The sequence below is a fragment of the Eschrichtius robustus genome, chromosome X (genome assembly GCF_028021215.1).
Source record: "Eschrichtius robustus isolate mEscRob2 chromosome X, mEscRob2.pri, whole genome shotgun sequence".
NCBI lineage: Eukaryota > Metazoa > Chordata > Mammalia > Artiodactyla > Eschrichtiidae > Eschrichtius > Eschrichtius robustus.
In genome coordinates this window covers 92,577,583-92,595,112 of record NC_090845.1, presented here as the reverse complement: position 1 = coordinate 92,595,112, position 17,530 = coordinate 92,577,583, and the positions used below count along the sequence as shown (strand labels likewise).

The 17,530-nt window shown below is 45.6% G+C and overlaps 1 protein-coding gene across 1 annotated transcript; it reads right to left on the bottom strand.

Annotated features, from left to right (window-relative positions):
• Nucleotides 1–1,152: 1,152 nt before the first annotated feature.
• Nucleotides 1,153–14,522, bottom strand: PLP1 (proteolipid protein 1). The gene is made up of 7 exons (XM_068533348.1): nucleotides 14,387–14,522; nucleotides 6,016–6,202; nucleotides 5,105–5,261; nucleotides 3,752–3,920; nucleotides 3,231–3,304; nucleotides 2,378–2,443; nucleotides 1,153–1,281 (listed from the first exon to the last, which is right to left on the bottom strand). Exons 1-7 carry the CDS (start codon nucleotides 14,388–14,390, stop codon nucleotides 1,210–1,212), a joined length of 729 nt encoding a protein of 242 aa, XP_068389449.1. The 5' UTR covers nucleotides 14,391–14,522; the 3' UTR covers nucleotides 1,153–1,209.
• Between the last annotated feature and the right edge of the window lie 3,008 nt (nucleotides 14,523–17,530).

Sequence of the window (17,530 nt, the reverse complement as noted above, 5' to 3'; positions counted from 1 at the left end):
CAAGAACTAGCCAATTTTACACATCATTTGCGTTGTTTAATGTCCAATTTTCATTTGTTAAAGAATCATAATCAAAGAATCATTCTCCAGACCTTTCTGGTACAACCCCAAACAAGCGATAGACAAACTGAAAAATGTGAAATGTGCATCATTCTGAAACAAATCAAGATCTTCAAATCACCTGCTATGACTGAATGGATAATACCCCATGAAAAGAGCACCATTGTGAAGATGTGACAGAGGCCAAAGTACACAACTAATTAACAGAAAGAAGACATGCTGTCCAAAGAGTTATCTATCCTGTGTCTACCAGAGGGCTGGCTCAGTTTACACCGTTAGCCTCTAGCAACTGCTGCTCCTTAGGCCAGGCTTTTTTCATATGAGCTAGTTTCTCTCTATCCTCAGCTCCTTGGAAACCACAGGGTTGTCATGGTAGCTATTATCAAGGAGAAGGGAGTGAGAAAATGCTGACAACACCTTGTTTCTCTTCTCTAAGGAGGTATAAGGCCAGGTGCCCCCTTTGTCTACACAGACACTACGCTCCCTTATGCTATAAGTAAGGTTGGCTGAGTTAGGGCTTAAATAGTCCATTGCCATCGGGGTCAGTGCTCTCTTTCTATGGGCGAAAGATCCTTGCTTTGACCCCCTTCTCCCAGCTGCAATAGGTAGATTTGGGCAAATGCTTTTATTGTTTTGCTGGCATTCTTTTTTTCTTCTATCGTCAATGGTAATAGGGAGACAGGAGTGAGTTCTCGGTTTTGTACACCAACAAGAATATATTTGGCCCCCAAAATGGCAAGGGGGCCAGGTACATCCCTTTTCTCTACCTGAGCATCTTTCTTTCCACTTTGTTTCCATCAGTGGAAGTGCCCTTTGAGAAGAAAACACTTCCTGGTCCTCAGGAGATGCTTGAAAATTGAATTAGAGCCTCCATTTCTTTGTGACTTGCAGATGGGGAGTCACCATCTTAAGCATTTCCCATTTCTAGCAGGAACCAGCTATGAAGCAAAATGACTAAAAGAGGTACGTAAGAGGGGAGAGTCCACGGAGAGACATTAATCGCCACGAGACTCTCCTTTCTTGTTACACTCGTCAAGTAAGAAGAGGGCCAGTCAGTGGCAAAGGCAAAGAGTTAACATGGGAGACGCAGCATTGTAGGCTGTGTGGTTAGAGCCTCGCTATTAGAGAAAGGAAAATTTCTACAGGATATCAGAACTTGGTGCCTCGGCCCATGAGTTTCAGGACGGCAAAGTTGTAAGTGGCAGCAATCATGAAGGTGAGCTGTAAGTAAGAGAAGAGAGAATATGAGTGAGAGTAGAAAAGGCTTCCTCCTCCAGTCCTTTTGGGAACGAGGAAGGGTAGAAATAAAATCATAGTTAAATAAAGAAAAAAACTCCTGTTCTGCAAAAAGCAGCACATCCAGGCTTTTGCCCTGTATACTTGACTAGAAGTCCTCTCTGAGACATTTCCTTCCAATGGCCCAGGCCCAGAGAATCAACTCGACAAGGAATTTTTCCACACCTCTGCTCAGCCCAGCACTGAGTTTTCCTCAGGAAAGTGAACACTACCTGGGCTCTGCCATCATCATATCTTACGTGTCTGAGCGACCTGGATTCATAGGGTGCTTGCTGTAGACACATAGCCACACCGTGCAGCACAGCCTTCCCCTGCTTAATGCATCCATTTATTTCACAAGATGAAGAACAACTCGACTCCGTAGAAAAGCCTCAGCGGTGGGGGCCAGGAGTGCTGCAAGCTGATCCTTGGCTGATCACCACTTATTCAATGACTCGAGATAAGTTGCTTCACCCTTCAGTACCCCGGGTTCTTAATCTGAACAATGAATGCACTACATTGACACTGCGCCGAAACACCATCCATAATAACAGTTCTAATAATCTTAAGAGGTCCTTCCAGTATTTTCAGGAGAGTAAGTAAATCCCTTGGAGAGCATCCAAGATGATTCCTATTTACAGTATATAGAATTCCAGGCTACCAAAAATCACGTTTAGTAAGGTTTCAGTGTTCTTGTCACTGATCTGACCGGAATGTGTTGAGAATTAACTATAATTTCTGACTGCAAAGCACCTGGCAATGTTACATGCTCTGTAAATGCTCTATCTTATTATTCTTGACCACGAATCTCTTTCCTCTTCCTCACACCACTTTGCTTGTTCTTGTCTCATTTCTGAAAATTTTCTGCCTTGCCAACGCAAAGTAGAAGGCCACAGTCTCTACACTCTGGTGTCTCTGCCCAGCAGCTTTTCTCCAGCACTTCAAGGTTAGAAGGAATCTACCTCTTTTTACCTTTCAGCATAGCTGTACCCAAGCTATCCCAGGACCACTTATTTGCCAAGATCATTAAAAGACAACTCACCAGGGAAACCAGTGTGGCTGCGGCCCCCACAAACGCAGCAATAAACAGGTGGAAGGTCATTTGGAACTGTAAGAAAATGCAAAAGGGAGAACTGGGTCTTGCAACAGCTGAAATAGGCTCTGCTGCAGATCATGAGTGCAACTTTCTGAACGTGTTGATATCTTTCTGTGTGTTAATTTGGCATCTCTAACTAAGTTGTCATATCCCTGAGTGTAGGCCTCCCATTCTTCAATGTACACCATAGCACCTGACCCCATAGCACCCAGAACACAGAATACTCATAAAATAGTATAGTCTTCCCAAATAATCAACTGGTTCCCCTCGGTTGTGTCCAGAATCCCAAAACATTTTGCTTTCAAAGAAATAGCTTACTGCCTTCTTCCTCAGGATTTACTTTTATTCCCCTGCCTCATTTGTGTATAATATCCATTCTCAATACAGTGTTTCCTTTTTCAAATGTACTTTCTTTTTAAATGAGATTGAGAAGTTCCGAACTAAATGTGTTTTATAAAACCTACGTATGTCTGGGCACAACCCATTTTCTTGATAAGGTTTTTAAGTAAAAGAATGAAAATTTTCACTTGGGGGATTTTGCCATTAAGCTCTATCTTTACCTAGAGCTACAAATTTCTCTTTTAAGGGAGGAAGTCTTTGAATGGAAGGCTTTCTCTGCAGCTTTAAGGAAAATAGATATTTTACCATGTATGTTCATTGGCTCAGGCAATATTTTATAGAAGGCAATTTGCTAACTCAAAATCCAGCAAAAAGAAATTGTGGTCCTTAAAATCAAAGTTGGGTAGAAATTTTATGTTACTAGCCATTCCATTGTAAAATAACCCAGTGCCCCACTCACCTCAGCTGTTTTGCAGATGGACAGAAGGTTGGAGCCACACACCTTGCCAGGGAAAGCATTCCATGGGAGAACACCTATGTAAGACACAAATATCAACCAAGGTAAGCTTCACAGAGTTATGGGGCTACATGGAGCACTTCTTCCATCTTTAATCATCCTGGCTGAAAAGTTGGGTCCTACTGACAATCAGGATCTTCTTTTCTAAAGATTTACCCAAAAAATAGAAGGTGGTATTGAACAGTTGCAAAAATTTTTGTTTGTTATTGAAATGTGCTGCTTCTGGGCTGGGGACAGCAGTCAACTGGGGTAGAGCAGTGCAAAGAGCCAAGAAAACTCCCACCACCTCCAAGAAGTTCCCTTCTCAGGGAAGAAACCTCTCCAGTTTCAATAAGAAGGATTAACAAACTAGATCCAAGCATCCATATTTTAATTTTTCCCCATAATTACCACCTTCCTTACCCTAAGAACCAAATATATAGTGCTTCTATAGGGGGTAGGGGAGCCAAGCCACCTTAACTCACCATACATTCTGGCATCAGCACAGAGACTGCCTATACTGGCAGAGGTCTTGCTGGGGGAGGCAATAGACTGGCAAGTGGTCCAAGTGTTGAAGTAAATGTACACAGGCACAGCAGAGCAGGCAAACACCAGGAGCCACACAATGGTCAGGGCATAGGTGATGCCCACAAACTAAAACAATTGACATGGGGTGGTTAGAAGTCAACATCAGCCTGCAGACATTGAAATATAAACAAGGAGATCCTGGAATGGCATGTACCAGACATGAAACCAGGTTCCAGGGATTTCCACCAAATGAAATTAGTAAGCAGGGCACCTCTACCAAATGTCATTGGCAGTATCTACTAGAGAACTGGCTCCAAATATGACAGAGGGTGGGGGGAATGGGTGGGGGTTGGAGTGAGGAGGACCCCTGGGTTAGAGAGGCTTCAGGAGATTGTTTGGGCAGATAAGGTGTGAAGAAATCAAAAGAGATCTTGAAAGAAAGTCGTGCCATTTAAATGCCTTAGGCTGAGCTTAGAAAATGTTCTTTGTCAAAGGACTTTGGATCCCTAGTTATTGAACAAAGCCAATAGGAGATTTAAATTTCCAATCCCAAAACCTTTCTAAGCCAACTGCTAGCCACAAAAGACATCACCACAACCCACAGATGTTCAGCCCCCAAAGGATCTTTAACTCTAGAGGCTGGAAACCAATGTGTACTTCACTGGAAGCATGGATAGCCCTCTGACAAAGATAAAGCATTAAATATGCAGATCTACACTAGCTCCCTCTGGGGCCTCCAACAATGTAGGATCCCAGAATATTATGGATTCCATCTTGGAGTCAATTACTTAATTTCTATGATCCACCCTCCCTCTCAGATCAGGTACCTACCTACATCTCAATCCCACGAGTAGCATTTTAAACTCTCGGGCAGTCAGATCTACTCTTGTTGTGGTCCCAGATAGGAGGGGAGTAAAGGGGTACCAACAGATGGCTTAGAAATGGTCTGATTGAACAAAGCATCCCACGAAACTCATGCTTTTCCTTTTGAGATGAAATTTTCTAGGGAACTTTTAAAAAGTGAGGCTAAGCCAGCTGGGCACCACGTTCTTCCTGACCTTCTCGTTTGGCTGCAGCCATCACGTCCTCACTCAAAAGCCAGGCCCCTAAAGAGGACCCAGCCTTGGGTGGGGGGTGTGGCCACAGACTCACGCCCAGTTGTCCCCCACCCCTTGTTATTGCCACAAAATCCTGAGGATGATCACCTTGTCGGGATGTCCTAGCCATTTTCCCAAACAATGACACACCCGCTCCAAAGAATGAGCTTGATGTTGGCCTCTGGAACCCCTCCCCTTCTGGCCCCCTGTTACCGTTGCACTCAGGCCCTTGCCGCAGATGGTGGTCTTGTAGTCGCCAAAGATCTGCCTGACTGCGCCGGTGGTGTAGAAGCCCTCAGCCAGCAGGAGGGCCCCATAAAGGAAGAAGAAAGAGGCAGTTCCATAGATGACATACTGGAAAGCATGGATCCTACATTAACAGACAGACAAAAAGCCAGAAAATCTAATGAATTGAGGACCCAGTTCCCTTGCTGCATAAGTTAGTTGGACCCTTGAGTGGGCACCTAAACAAGGCTAGGGATTCTTTAGAGGGATCACTAGGTTCTTCCTCTGTGCTTCTACCTTATCTTTATTGAAGTAAAAGAAGATGCTCCTCCCCAACACCTGGTTTACCCTGTAACCTGAAGAACTGGGGCACTACTCTCCTTGACCTGACCCTTCAGAGATGCTCCCTCAGAGGAGAGAGTAGAGAGGAGCTAGGCAAGAAGGAAGAGGGATGAAAGAAGAGGGATCTAACTTGCCCCAGGAACAGGAGAGGCTTAGTACTGTGCCTGAGTGGACTCAAGCGGTGTGGTAAACCAAGAGAAGCAGCCCCACTCTGTCTAGTCATTGTGCCTCCGCCGAGTTCTTTATACGGACCACTTCAGAGGCTCCAACTCTGTCCATGTTAACCCTACCTAGCAGAAATTAAAACATGTGGGACAAAGCAAGGGTGGGGTGGGTGTGGTTAGGAGTGGGCTAGCAGGCAGGCAGACCTCCCCCTCTGAATGTGGCACTTTCCCTTCATTCAGGGCTTCAGATGTGGCACAGGTAGAACCTGCACACAGAAGGAAGATCCAGGAATTCTGTCTGGCCCCACACCAATCCCCTACTAGTCACTAAGGTACTGATGAGTTCTGTATCTCCAAGATAGACAGGGTTTGTGTGGGACAGTAGGTACTTACACATTGATGAGATACTCATAGTCCTGGTAGTTTTTGGAGAAATAGGTCTCAATTAGCTTTTCTGTGCCAGTGAGTGCTTCATGTCCACAGCCACAGAACAGTGCCACCCCAAAGAAACACAATCCAGTGGCCACCAGGGAAGCAAAGGGGGCCCCTACGAGACATCTCGCACAGCACTCTAACAAGCCTGAGGACGAAAGAGGGTAAACAGTCAGGGATGGGCAATACATAGCTCATCACTCATCACTCTCCACCAGCCCAGCCAGGCCCTGTGCTCACATGCACGGATGGTAGGGGGTGGGGGGTGTCACCCCAGAGGACAAAAGCAGGAGAGTCTAGAACCTTAGACTTTTAGAATGTGAGATTGACCCCCCCCCCAAACTATACTTTGTTCCATTCTTGAAGATAAATCCTTACCTTTAATTCCCAGAATGTACGTGGGTTTTTGAACAATCGGTATTCAGGTAGCCAGCTAGAGAGATGATGCAATCATTCCCTCCTTTCTTCTCATTCTGATTTGTTTTCATCATTTATCAACTCTTACGGAGTACTTACTATGTGCCCAGCATTGTGCTAGGTATTATGTGGAGTGTGAAGGCGTAAAGACATAGACTCTGCCACAGGGGACTTGTTTGTCTACTGAGGCAAATGAGCTAGGTAGACCTAATATTTTCAACTAACAATTCCAGGCCGCCAAGTAAATGGTTACAAAGGGTAAACGCCCTTAGAATTCCAGGAAGGGATGAGTGCAGGCCAGAGATATTGACATTGTCAGACAACATTTGAGCCTTAAACAGCATTCCAGGTGGAGAAACTTTGGAAATTGCATGTTCCTGGATATTCCTGAATGTTGTGTATATTTGCTGCATGGAATGCTTGATTCTTCTTAGTCTGGATGTGTGGAGAGCAGTCCAAAGGAAAGGAGGGAACTGGCAGAGGATGGGAAATGGTAATGGGAGGATTACTATTATTCTCAGTAATAAACAATGCAGGCTGAATGATTTTTGGACACTTTGCATGGCTGATTTGTCCCCCAATACTACAGTTTGGCCAATGTCCCCACCCTCAGTCCTACCCTGGAGTTCTGTCAAAACAGCTACAAAGAGACTTTATACAAAGTCAACAAAGCATGAAACGTCTTTCTGGAATGGCAAAGCACACCAGGGCCTGGGAACACAGGTTCTTAAAGTGCTAAGAGCCCCTGAGATTCCCCAGACCTGGTACCTCAGGCTCCAAGCCAGTGTTGCTGAGAAGCAGGAAAGGCACGCAAGTCACAGGCTCTGAGAGCAGCTGTGCCCCCAAGTACTAGCCCTGAGCTCTAAGGTGTCACGTGGAGTGAAACTTAAAAAATATCCAGTAGATGACTGACTAGATGGGAAAAGGATGGCTCCCTCTGGCCTCTCAGCCAGATCCCCAAAAGGTGGAAGAAATGAAAGTGTTAAACTCTTCAGAAAAAAGTTATATATACACTGATTTTATCTATCCACATATCATAGAGATATGGCATATGAATTATTTTTGTATTTTTGTGTATATATATAGTATACACATATATAAAATATTTGTGTGTATACACACACACACACAAATAATCAGCAAATGTGCTGAGAAGCTGCTATTTTGGAAAAGCATGTTGGAACTCCTTACACAAATAAAATAAATTGTATTAATTTTTAGGTTTGGATTTTATCCAAAGCTCGCTTGTCTATTCCAGGGTACCAGGGACCGGGGGAGTCCTTTGCCTGAACCTCTTAATAATAGTACAGTTTCTTTTTAGACCTGAGTGCTTGACCATCTGGTGATTTGCCTGGCTGAACTGCATCCAAGTGAACAGATTTTGAAGGACCAAATTATCTCTATCATGAGAAAGTTGAGGCAGAGACATTTATTTATCTCCGTTCTCAGAGCCACAGAATGAGTGAGTCCCCTTACCCACTGTCCCCTAAAATGACAGCCCTTCCTTGGTGCTCAAAGAGCCACTTCCTCAAAGATTCTTGTATGTCACACCAGAGACAAGACTCAGAAGCCCAAGCCAAGCAAAATAAGTAGCTAACATTTGCAGCAGAACTGAATTTCCTCCCTTTTCTAAGTACTGAAGCACTGCTGTCAGAAAACTTGGCCTCTATGGGAAGCAGTGCTTCATTAGAGCTGGCCCACGGGGGGTGTGCACGTGCGTGCACACGTGCCAGGGCGGGGGCACATGCATGAATGCAAATGTTCACATAAACACATGTATATACCAGAGAGAAAACCATAGCAGTTGAAATTGCTCATTGTCCTCAGGAAACATTCAGAAATTGATCTTCCTCTTTCTCAACAGGTTAAGATACTAGATGCATCCTGTGAGTCAAGAAAAGGAGCTTGGAAATAAACAGTGCTGCCATTTTCCTTCTCGGCCTATCCCCAAACTCTTAGAATCTTCTAGTAAAGAAGGTCTCTGAAGCCTGGGGGTGGGGGAAGGGAAGGTCAGTGACCCCACTGTTCCCTCTCTCCCCAGCACAGGGTCAAGTCTTGGACAGAGCCCTCCATAGCTCCCCTGGACAAAGAAGCCTTGTTTTTCCCTGAGATCTCAGGAGCCTCATTGGTATTCTGCAGGGGCCTGCAGGCCTGGGGGTGGGGAGGGGATCAGACCCAGGGAACAATGGAAGAACTGTTTGTTTAGCCCAGAGTAAGGAGAGCATCATCCCTAGCAAGTGACTGTCCTGTGCCCACTCACTCACCCCAGCTTTCTCACCCTGGAAAGGGCTAAAATGGTGGTGCAGGTGTGAGCAGGGATGGAGAAACTTGAACTCTTGCTAACCAAACAGAGAATTCCACTCTAAGTTTTAGCTGATGCCCCCTCCAGGGTTGTAAAGATGAGGAAAAAACCCGCCTTAGTCTATCTGATCCCTCAGATAGAGGGATAAGCATCATCCAAATAACCAGAGACTATCACATATAGTGTTCTTACTGGGTGATAAAGGGCTAAGCCATGGGAGCAATTCTGAATCATCAACTGATATTATTTCTTCTTACATCCATTTTTCCTCCATTTTCTTAAAGCTCAAATAACTTAGCACCCCCTTTTCTGCTCCATTGCCACTCGAAGCAAGGTACAAAAGGACATAGGCTTTAATGCGTCTCTAACATGGAGTTGGAAATAAATGGCCCTGGATAAATCTATCACTCCTCAGCTATAAACAGTTCAACATTATAAGCACAAGCATCAGGTGTCCACCTCTTCACATTGACATTAAATGTTTGTTCTGGGGGCATTTAAGTTCAGCAGAAATGAGGGATCTCAGTCAGTCAGTCCAAGCAAAAAATCAAATTTTGGATTCCAACTGGGAAAAACTCAGAACATGCAAGAAATCGTGTCATCACAGTAGTTGACAATCAGAACATTCTGAGAAAGGTCCATTGGGTTCCCTTTGATTTGGGAATGTGTGAACCTAAAGCCAGAGAGTCTCCATTTCAGAAGACTTCACGGTTGAAAAGATATCAGTTTGATTCAGGAAGGCTGTGAGGGATTCTGAAGAAGTTCCTTGGCTCTTGAAAGGACATTCTCACATTTCCAGGCTAAGTATAGACTCCAACATGGTGGAGTTGGCATAAAAGAACTATATAGCAATAATATTACCCAATGCAACAGAATTGGATTAAACCACCTGACTTTGTTGAGAGGTGATAAAGAAAAATAATAACCTTCCCCAGTGTTTTCCTTTCATTTCTGTTCATTGGATTCAGTACAATTATTAAGCATATTAGCAGTAACCTAGACACTATGGGAAACAAAAGGGAATTATAAGGCCCAGTCCCTTTCTTCAAAGACCTTTCAGTCTTGTTGGGGAAAACAAACATGTCTGTGAATCAAAGACCAAAGCTGCCTATAACCTAGTGTTAAAATGTGTATGACCAAGTCCTGTGGGCAAAATGTAAGCAAAGGGGAGATATTCAGTGTTGGCTAGATATATCTGCGAACTCCCCAAACTAGTCTAATCAATCTGTGATAGAACTTCAAGCCCTTCTCATTAATGCTCTTCACAGGAGTCTGACAAGGCTCAACGGGACTGCTGTGACTCATCCAGATTCGTCTATCCAAGGGACTGGATTGATCCTGATGCTGTCTCTTTAAGCAGGAGCCAAAAGCTCCCAAGCCCTCCCTCCTTTCCCATGCCCTGGGCACGCCTCAAGGACGAGCTCCATGATGGAAATTTAGTGTGAATCTGGGAACCCATCAAAGGGAGGAAAGGAAGGGCTTTCATGGAAAGGGATGGTAGAAAGAGACCAATTGTGCCCTGCACAATTCCCAGCCTGTCCCTTGAATCCAGCTGACAAAGGGAGAGATAGAAGAACCCTATACAATAGAGCTAAACAACAGGCAGGCTCATTGAGTGAAAAACTGGCCCCATCTCCCTAAGTCTCTAATCTGAGCTAAAGTCTTACCCTCCTCCCAGAACCCACCCCTTAACCTCACCCCATGAACAGAGGCTCCCTTGATCAGGACCTATCACAGTTGACAGGACCAAGATGCTAGAACAGCCGTGACTGGTACTGGGGATGGATGGGGATGAGTGGGTGGGTTCTAGGAGTAAAACAACAATCAACAGGAGGTGCCAGAGACAAAGACTTTTGCTTCTGGCCTTATCCTGATCAGACAAAGCCCTGCCTATAATCTTGTCTTTCCTACATGAAATCAGCACTTATACCACATTCAAGCGCTGGAAAGAGGCCCTGTAGCCCCTGAGGCATGGGAATCCAAGCTTGCTAGATGGTCAAGTCACGCAGAGTTAAATATAAAAGGAATCTCAGGCTCCTCTTTGAACAGGTATTATTATTGCCATGGCAACAGCAACTGGACCACCTTGTTTCCTATATTCCCTACTCCTCCCCAAACACACACACCCAGGCATGCATGCATGGATACACATGTGCACACATGTATGCCAATTTATACCCAAACATTGGGAGACTGGGGTAGAGGCTGGATTGTTAAACTCTATCTCTGACACATTGTCTTCGCCTTGCCCACTTCTGGAAAGGTTAAAGAGAAGCACCTGGCACTAAGCTGAGAGACAACAGTTTCCATACCTTATTCCTTAGGTTAGTCTCCCACCATTTCCTCCTCTCCCCTTGGTTGCAGTGTGAAGCTGATCTAGGGAACCTTGTTCTCTTCCTCGGAATGTCACTGACTCCTTTCCAGAGCCCTGTCTGGCAGAAAGCTCAGAGGCCAGTGCAGAACTGAACGATCACCTTTAGGACCATTTTAAAATAACCAAGGAGGAATTACTCAATCAGTACTTGCTGAGCTTTTGCTGTGAGTTTGACACTGGGCAGGCCCTGACAGTGGGAAAGGAAGGGAAAGCTACTCTGTTCACCTCCCATGGCTGCTGTGACCCTTCCTGATCAGATCACTGCCCTGACTTGATGATCTCTGGACCTGAAGTTCTGTGGGCAAGGAGGCATTTTTATTGTTGCTTTCTTTCAGCACCAGGAATCCTGGGGATGGTTTTCAAGGCTTTAATACACAAAAAGGTAACAAGGGAAAAAGATGCCACTGGCTGGGGTTCTGCCTTCACAGGTTTGGAGACTATATTTCCCCTCCCACCCATTTCCCAGGGGTTTCTTGGGCCTTTTTACTACTCAGAGAGATTTGAGAGCATAGTTCTAGTTGTCAGGCTATTGAGTAAATTGCTGGCTTTCCTAGCACAGAGCCAGAGCAAAAGGTCCTCGAAGCAGAGCAGACCTTTCAATCTGCCTGGCTCTCCAAGAGCGCCTCTGGCTCTGCAGGGCCAAGGTGAGGAGTGGGGTGGGGAAGGCTGCCTATGATCATTTTGGTCAGTGTCTCTAGGAAAAGTAAATGAATGTGCTGGTTTGAATCTGCTTTCTTTTTAGCTCCTGGCATTCTTGCAGCATTCTTGCCATCGTGATGGGATTCAGATAGTCTTCAGGCATTTTGTAAAAAACTGGACCCCTGCTCTGCTTCCACACTTTTTGCCTGGGCTACACTCACTTACTCTGAGCCAGCCAAAACTACGCTGCTCGGCAAACAGCCACCTTTGGAGGGAAGCTTCATAGTCTGGTTACCGGGGTCACAGCCACTGTTCTCAGACATCAGGCTTTGCCGGAGCCAATGTTTTGCTGTTCAGTAATGGCATTGTGTTACTAAGCAGAGAATAATCAGCTACTGCTCTTTGGCTCTTTTCCGGTTCCATTGTTATCCCAAAGACTCATTTGGAACATCCCTCTCCCAAGTCAGGACAAGTTTTAATGAACTATCATTTCCCCCGTAAACCTTTTGTGTGGACACTACTGAATTCCCTGCTCCTCTTCACTTCCAATCCTACTGGATTCTGTATGGTTGAGGCAGTGAGCTCCCTGTTCCTGGGGGTGATTAAGAAGAAGTTGTAGGAATGTTTAATTGGGTGTTGTAGAAGGGAATCCTGCATTGAGAATTAGCTCAGACAGCTTCTTAAATTCCTTCCAATCCCAGATTCCACGATATAAGTTAACAATAGTTAAACAGCAACACACTCCATGTCAGAGGTAGTAGCAGTTCAGTACCTTGCTGGAGATGGTCTATTATTTACAAAGTATTTGAGATACTTTGTCATTGAATAACTGAGAACTCAATGGCTACTCCATCATGTGCACCTGGCCCAAGCATGGCCCACCCCCAGGATCTGGGATCCAATACACAACCTCTACTGTGCCCTCACTATGGTAATCTCCCCTGAAGGAAATCATCCAGCCTCCATAACAGGAAACTATCCCTATGGTCACCTTATTTGTTCCTGCCTTCTCCTCAGGGCTTTCATCCCCTAAGGAAGTAATATTCAGCATCCTTCTTTACTCCCTCTCCGTTTTTTAATTCACAAGCTACCCAATCAGCTGCCTTGACATTAGGTAGGGTTCTTGATGTTATCTAGGGCAGGAATTGAGTTCCTCCAACATTCACCTCTCACCTGGCCACACTCAACTGGACAAATGATTCTTACCCAAGTGCACAGAGTACATACAAAGAAAGCCCAAACACTTTGGAAAGAAGAGTCAGCCTGTATATGCATTATTGTATAATAATTGGTATTATTATCATTTACAATTGTTGTAGAGCTTGCCCATTTTCAAAGGACTCCCACATCATTATTATTTGATTTTTATAACCCTGAAAGTAGACAAAGCAGTTATTGTTATCCCCATTTTCCAGATGATGAAGTGATAATTCACAGCAACCTACCCAACGTCATGAAGTTCATAAGTGGCAGATCTGGGATTCAAACCTGGTTGTGTTAACTTCTAGTCGAGTTCTCTGCCCTCTTAATTATCCTGCCTGAATACATGCTTCAAAAAGCTCTCTCAGTGTTTCAGGATGAAACAACCTAAAGTCTGACACCAGCTTAGTATAATTGAAAACCTATCTATCTCCGTGGATGTTGTTGGAGCCTTCTGAGTATTACATTTGATGGTGAATACTCAGGACAATTGATTCTCATTTCATTTAGGATGTATTCAAGCTGCTGCTCTTGTTTTGCCAAATGTGAGCAATGTCTACATGTTTCTGTGGCATCCTGTGTGGACAAAGACCCTTGTGCTCTGCACACCTTGCTCTGAGTAGACACCACCAGAGACCAGACCTCATAGCTTCTCTACGGAGAAGCCCTCAGTACTCAACCAAGTCAGCAAGAGCCCTAAGGTCCCATCAACCTCGTTGTCATAGCAGGGATTTAGAGTCTGAGCCATGGCCTCAGGAAGGCTAAGTCTTTAATATTTGCTACATATGGTCACCCATACATGTGCGTGCACGCACGTACACATACACACACACACACACACACACCCTTAACCATATCCGTTCCCTATGGTAAAGCCATTGAGGACTTTATTTTCATTTCCTGAACCTGAGATTGGCCTCCTCAGCCATGGCCAAGCCTGAGCCCATCTCTCCCAGTTTCCTTCTGATGCCCAGCAGGGTCCAAATTTTGTATCAAGCAAGCAGTCATTTTGAACAGCTGAGGGCCAGCCAACATTAATTGCCTCCAGCAAAACCAGGGATGTCAGCTGACTGGGCCATTACCAGGGCCTGGGGACCAGGGGAAAAGAGAAGGTAGAGGGAAGTGAGGGGGTAGGAGGACACATGACCACATCCAGCCCGCCGGGCACTCTCTCCAAGGACCTGTGGGGCTCTCCACGTGCTGCTGGAGTTCTTTGACAATAAAGCATCATTCTCAGTACAGCAGAGAAGGAGTTAATTTAATTGCGTGCTAAGGAATTAAAAAGAAAACAGGTGCCAAAACACAACTCATTTCAACCATTAGAAACCCCGAACCGCAAAGTTCTTGCAAATTCCTGTGCTTTGGCTTGAATCTTCTATGCTAAAGTTTTTGAAACTCACCCATGTCTTTGGGACTCTGATTCCAATTGTAGCCGGCTGGCTAGTCTGCTTTGCAGCTGACTTTGTTCAGCTGGAAGGATCTTGGTCTCTCCAGTCTCCTTCTTCGGTCCTTTACTTTTTCTCTCTGAGTATCTTTGTCCTCTTCTCCTGCAATGAAAAGGGCTTTCTGGTTGACAGCCAACCCCCTTAAAGGGACAGGCCCGCTTTCCTCCTCCTCTCCTCCTCCCCTTCTCCTCCCCTTGTCCCCACCTCCTCAGGGATACTCCCTTCTCTAAGGCCTCCATCTTCTCTTTCTGCTTTTCACTGCCAATTGTCTCATTTTTTTTCTCCCCCCCCCCCACAAGGCTTGCCTGTGTGGAATTTCACTTTGCTGCAGAGACATCTGCAAATGCGGTTTGGGGGGTGGAAATAAAGAGGTCCTGCAGGCCTCCAACTGATCCTTGGATCTATTTGGTGTGGGATGTGGCAGCACAAGTGTCAGAAGCCAGGAAGGTGGTAGCCCTGGCGAGGCAGTCAGGGTCGAAAACCTAGGTGCCATCTCCCAGTCCTTCCAACTCTGCCCCAACCCCACCCCTCACTCCTAGCTGCCCTTGACCCTATCCACCTTTACTCTCTCCCCACCCTTTGGAAAATAATTGCTCCTTCCCTGCCATCCTAGCTCCAGAAACACAAGAGAGAAGAAAAATTGTCTTTTAAAATAATTTCCTCCAAATCCTTAGTTTCAACTGAATGAGGACAAAACACAAGCTGTTGATTCCACGAACAGATTTTGAACAAGCTGGAGAAAAGTAGAATTGTAATCATTTTTATAGACGGGATAACAGAGACCCAGGGACGGGGCAAGACCTGTTGTGCAGGTTCACAGAATAGGCTAAAGAAAAGGTCAGAATTAGGGATGTGGGTGATTTCCATGGAAGGTAATTGACTTTGACACGAGAACACAATCTGGGAATTAGGTAGTCAATATCCCACCCTGAGAATAGTGTCGTCAGAGAGCTGAACCCAGGCTGGTGAGAGGCAGGGAGTGGGTTGAGGTGAAGTCATGGGTGCCAGTGAGGATGGAGGGAAGGGGAAAGTAATACGGTTCTTTCCACAGAGAAAGAAACACTAAGAAAAAATAGCCAAGTAGCAAAAACAAGGGAATAATATACTAAACCTAATAATATTTATTTCTAAAGACTGTGAAGGTATTTGAGTGCCCAGGACTGGGTGGGATTAGCCTATGGAAGGTTTGCTAGAAGAACTGAATCTTAACCAGTGTCTACCTAGCTCCTTGTTCGTGTTCCCTATCCCTTCAGGAGTCTCAGAGAGACACGACTATCTTGACCTTGAGGCCCACATCTTCCCATAGATGGCCTATAAGGAAACTGGTTGGCATATAACTGGAAGAGTACCATTAAGACTCCAGGGAAGTAAGGGATGCCCCCTCCCTAATTTTCCCCATGGCTTTGCCTTGGGGTAAGAGAGGAGAGGAAGGAGATACTGAGCAGAGTCTAGAATCTTCCTATGGGGGGAGAGAGGCAAAATTGTGTCTTACAGTTTTCTCTTTGGATTGTGGCCTTGGTCACTTTTCTGGCTTGGGCTCTTCTGTTAGGAAATGGGTGAATCTTCTGCAGAAGCCCTTGTGGGTCCCCTCAGTTCCTGAGTCCTGTAGTAGTTGAGGCTTGTCCAGAGTCCTAGAACTCTATATCCTCTGCTCTTATACCAGCCCCAAGGAGAAAGGATCCCTGTAAACACTGCCCCTTTGGCAGAACCGTATAATAGTAGCTTTCTGGAGCAGACCAGACTAAGGCCATACGACTGATGGTAGAGGGTTCCAGGACCCCTGACCTCGCCAGCCCTTTTCTCCAGCCACAGACTCCACTTACTGAGGAAGCTGAGTTGTAGGATTGTGCCAACAATTAACTTCTGGATGGTTGTTGTGAGAATGGCCTTGGAGGAGAGGCGGGGACCAAAAGCAAGAAGTCAAATGGGCCAAATGTGTGCCCTCAGCTTCTCAGATGGCAGAAGAAACTGAGTGCAAACTCCGGGGGTTCTGTTTAGGGGATGAGAGAGATGGTTTTTCACAGCTCGAATAGATGAGACAGCTCCATATGCAGGGGGAATCTCAGGCTGAGCTTCTCACAAATCTGCCCCTGGATTCCCAGCAGCAGCTCTGGGGACTGCTAAGCTACTTGGAAGAAAAGATGTGTTCCCAGTAAATTCACAGATACCAATTTTTCAACCATATTCCCCGACATTTCTCTTCTCCTTCCCTCCAACTCTCTTGCCATACTATTCATTTTGTCTTCTCCCCAAGTCTCAATCTCTCTGTGTCTCTGTTTCTCCATCTCTGTCTCTGCTTCTCTCTGTCTTTCTTTTTCTCTCGCCACAGTCCTTGATGGAGCATGTCTTCCTGTCTGCACCTTGTTCTCATGCCTGGGATGGCAAAGGGGCTCAGCCAGGTGACTGTGTCATGTTCACTGTCCCCGGTGCCTTAAGGTTCCCAGCTCCCCAGGATCTACTGTGTTACAGTGGCTCTGTAGGGCCTGACACTCTGCCTCAGCACCCACTCACCACCCTTCTCCTGAGCCTTTCCCACAGCCCTCATAGGGTTTTTTTCTAGGTCCCCAAAGGGGCTTTTTAAAAAATCTATCCAACCCCACCTATTTCTGTGATTTTGCTTCCAGTGGTTCTGCTGGCTGCCCTTGGCAAATGTTCTCCAGAGTCCGGCTGGGTCCCCTGCAGTACCCAGCGATTCCTCAAGAGGGCACTGCCAGCCTTCTTGGTGGCAGCCTGCTGCCTGCACTGGGTGCCTGTGGGAACAATACAGGATTGTATGAAACTAGTAAACAGTTTGCTTAATGCAATTCTGATGGTACCTCAGAGGATCTGGGCCCCCTTGATCACAGCTTGCTTTGGTTGTGCAGCTTTCTTGCCAATAACTCCAAAACGTTTGGATAGTACCTCCCCTCTCTGCTGTGTGATTCCATATTACCAGATTCTTGAAGGCCACTGGGCAAGTGGGTTCTCTTTGCTCCATTATATAGAATGAACTCTGAAATTCAGTGAATTCCAGTGAATTTCTCCCAGGAAAGTAAATAAGGGCTCAAGTGCCCAATCTGGCAGGCCACTTCATGTCCTCAAAAAAGATTGTAAAGGGAA

Excerpts from the sequence above, each read along its gene's own strand:
- PLP1 (XM_068533348.1), bottom strand. Across the intron at positions 2,444-3,230 it reads CCATCTGCAAAACAGCTGAG|TTCCAAATGACCTTCCACCT; the intron begins GTGAGTGGGGCA and ends ATTTTCTTACAG. Across the intron at positions 1,282-2,377 it reads CAGCCACACTGGTTTCCCTG|CTCACCTTCATGATTGCTGC; the intron begins GTGAGTTGTCTT and ends TCTTACTTACAG.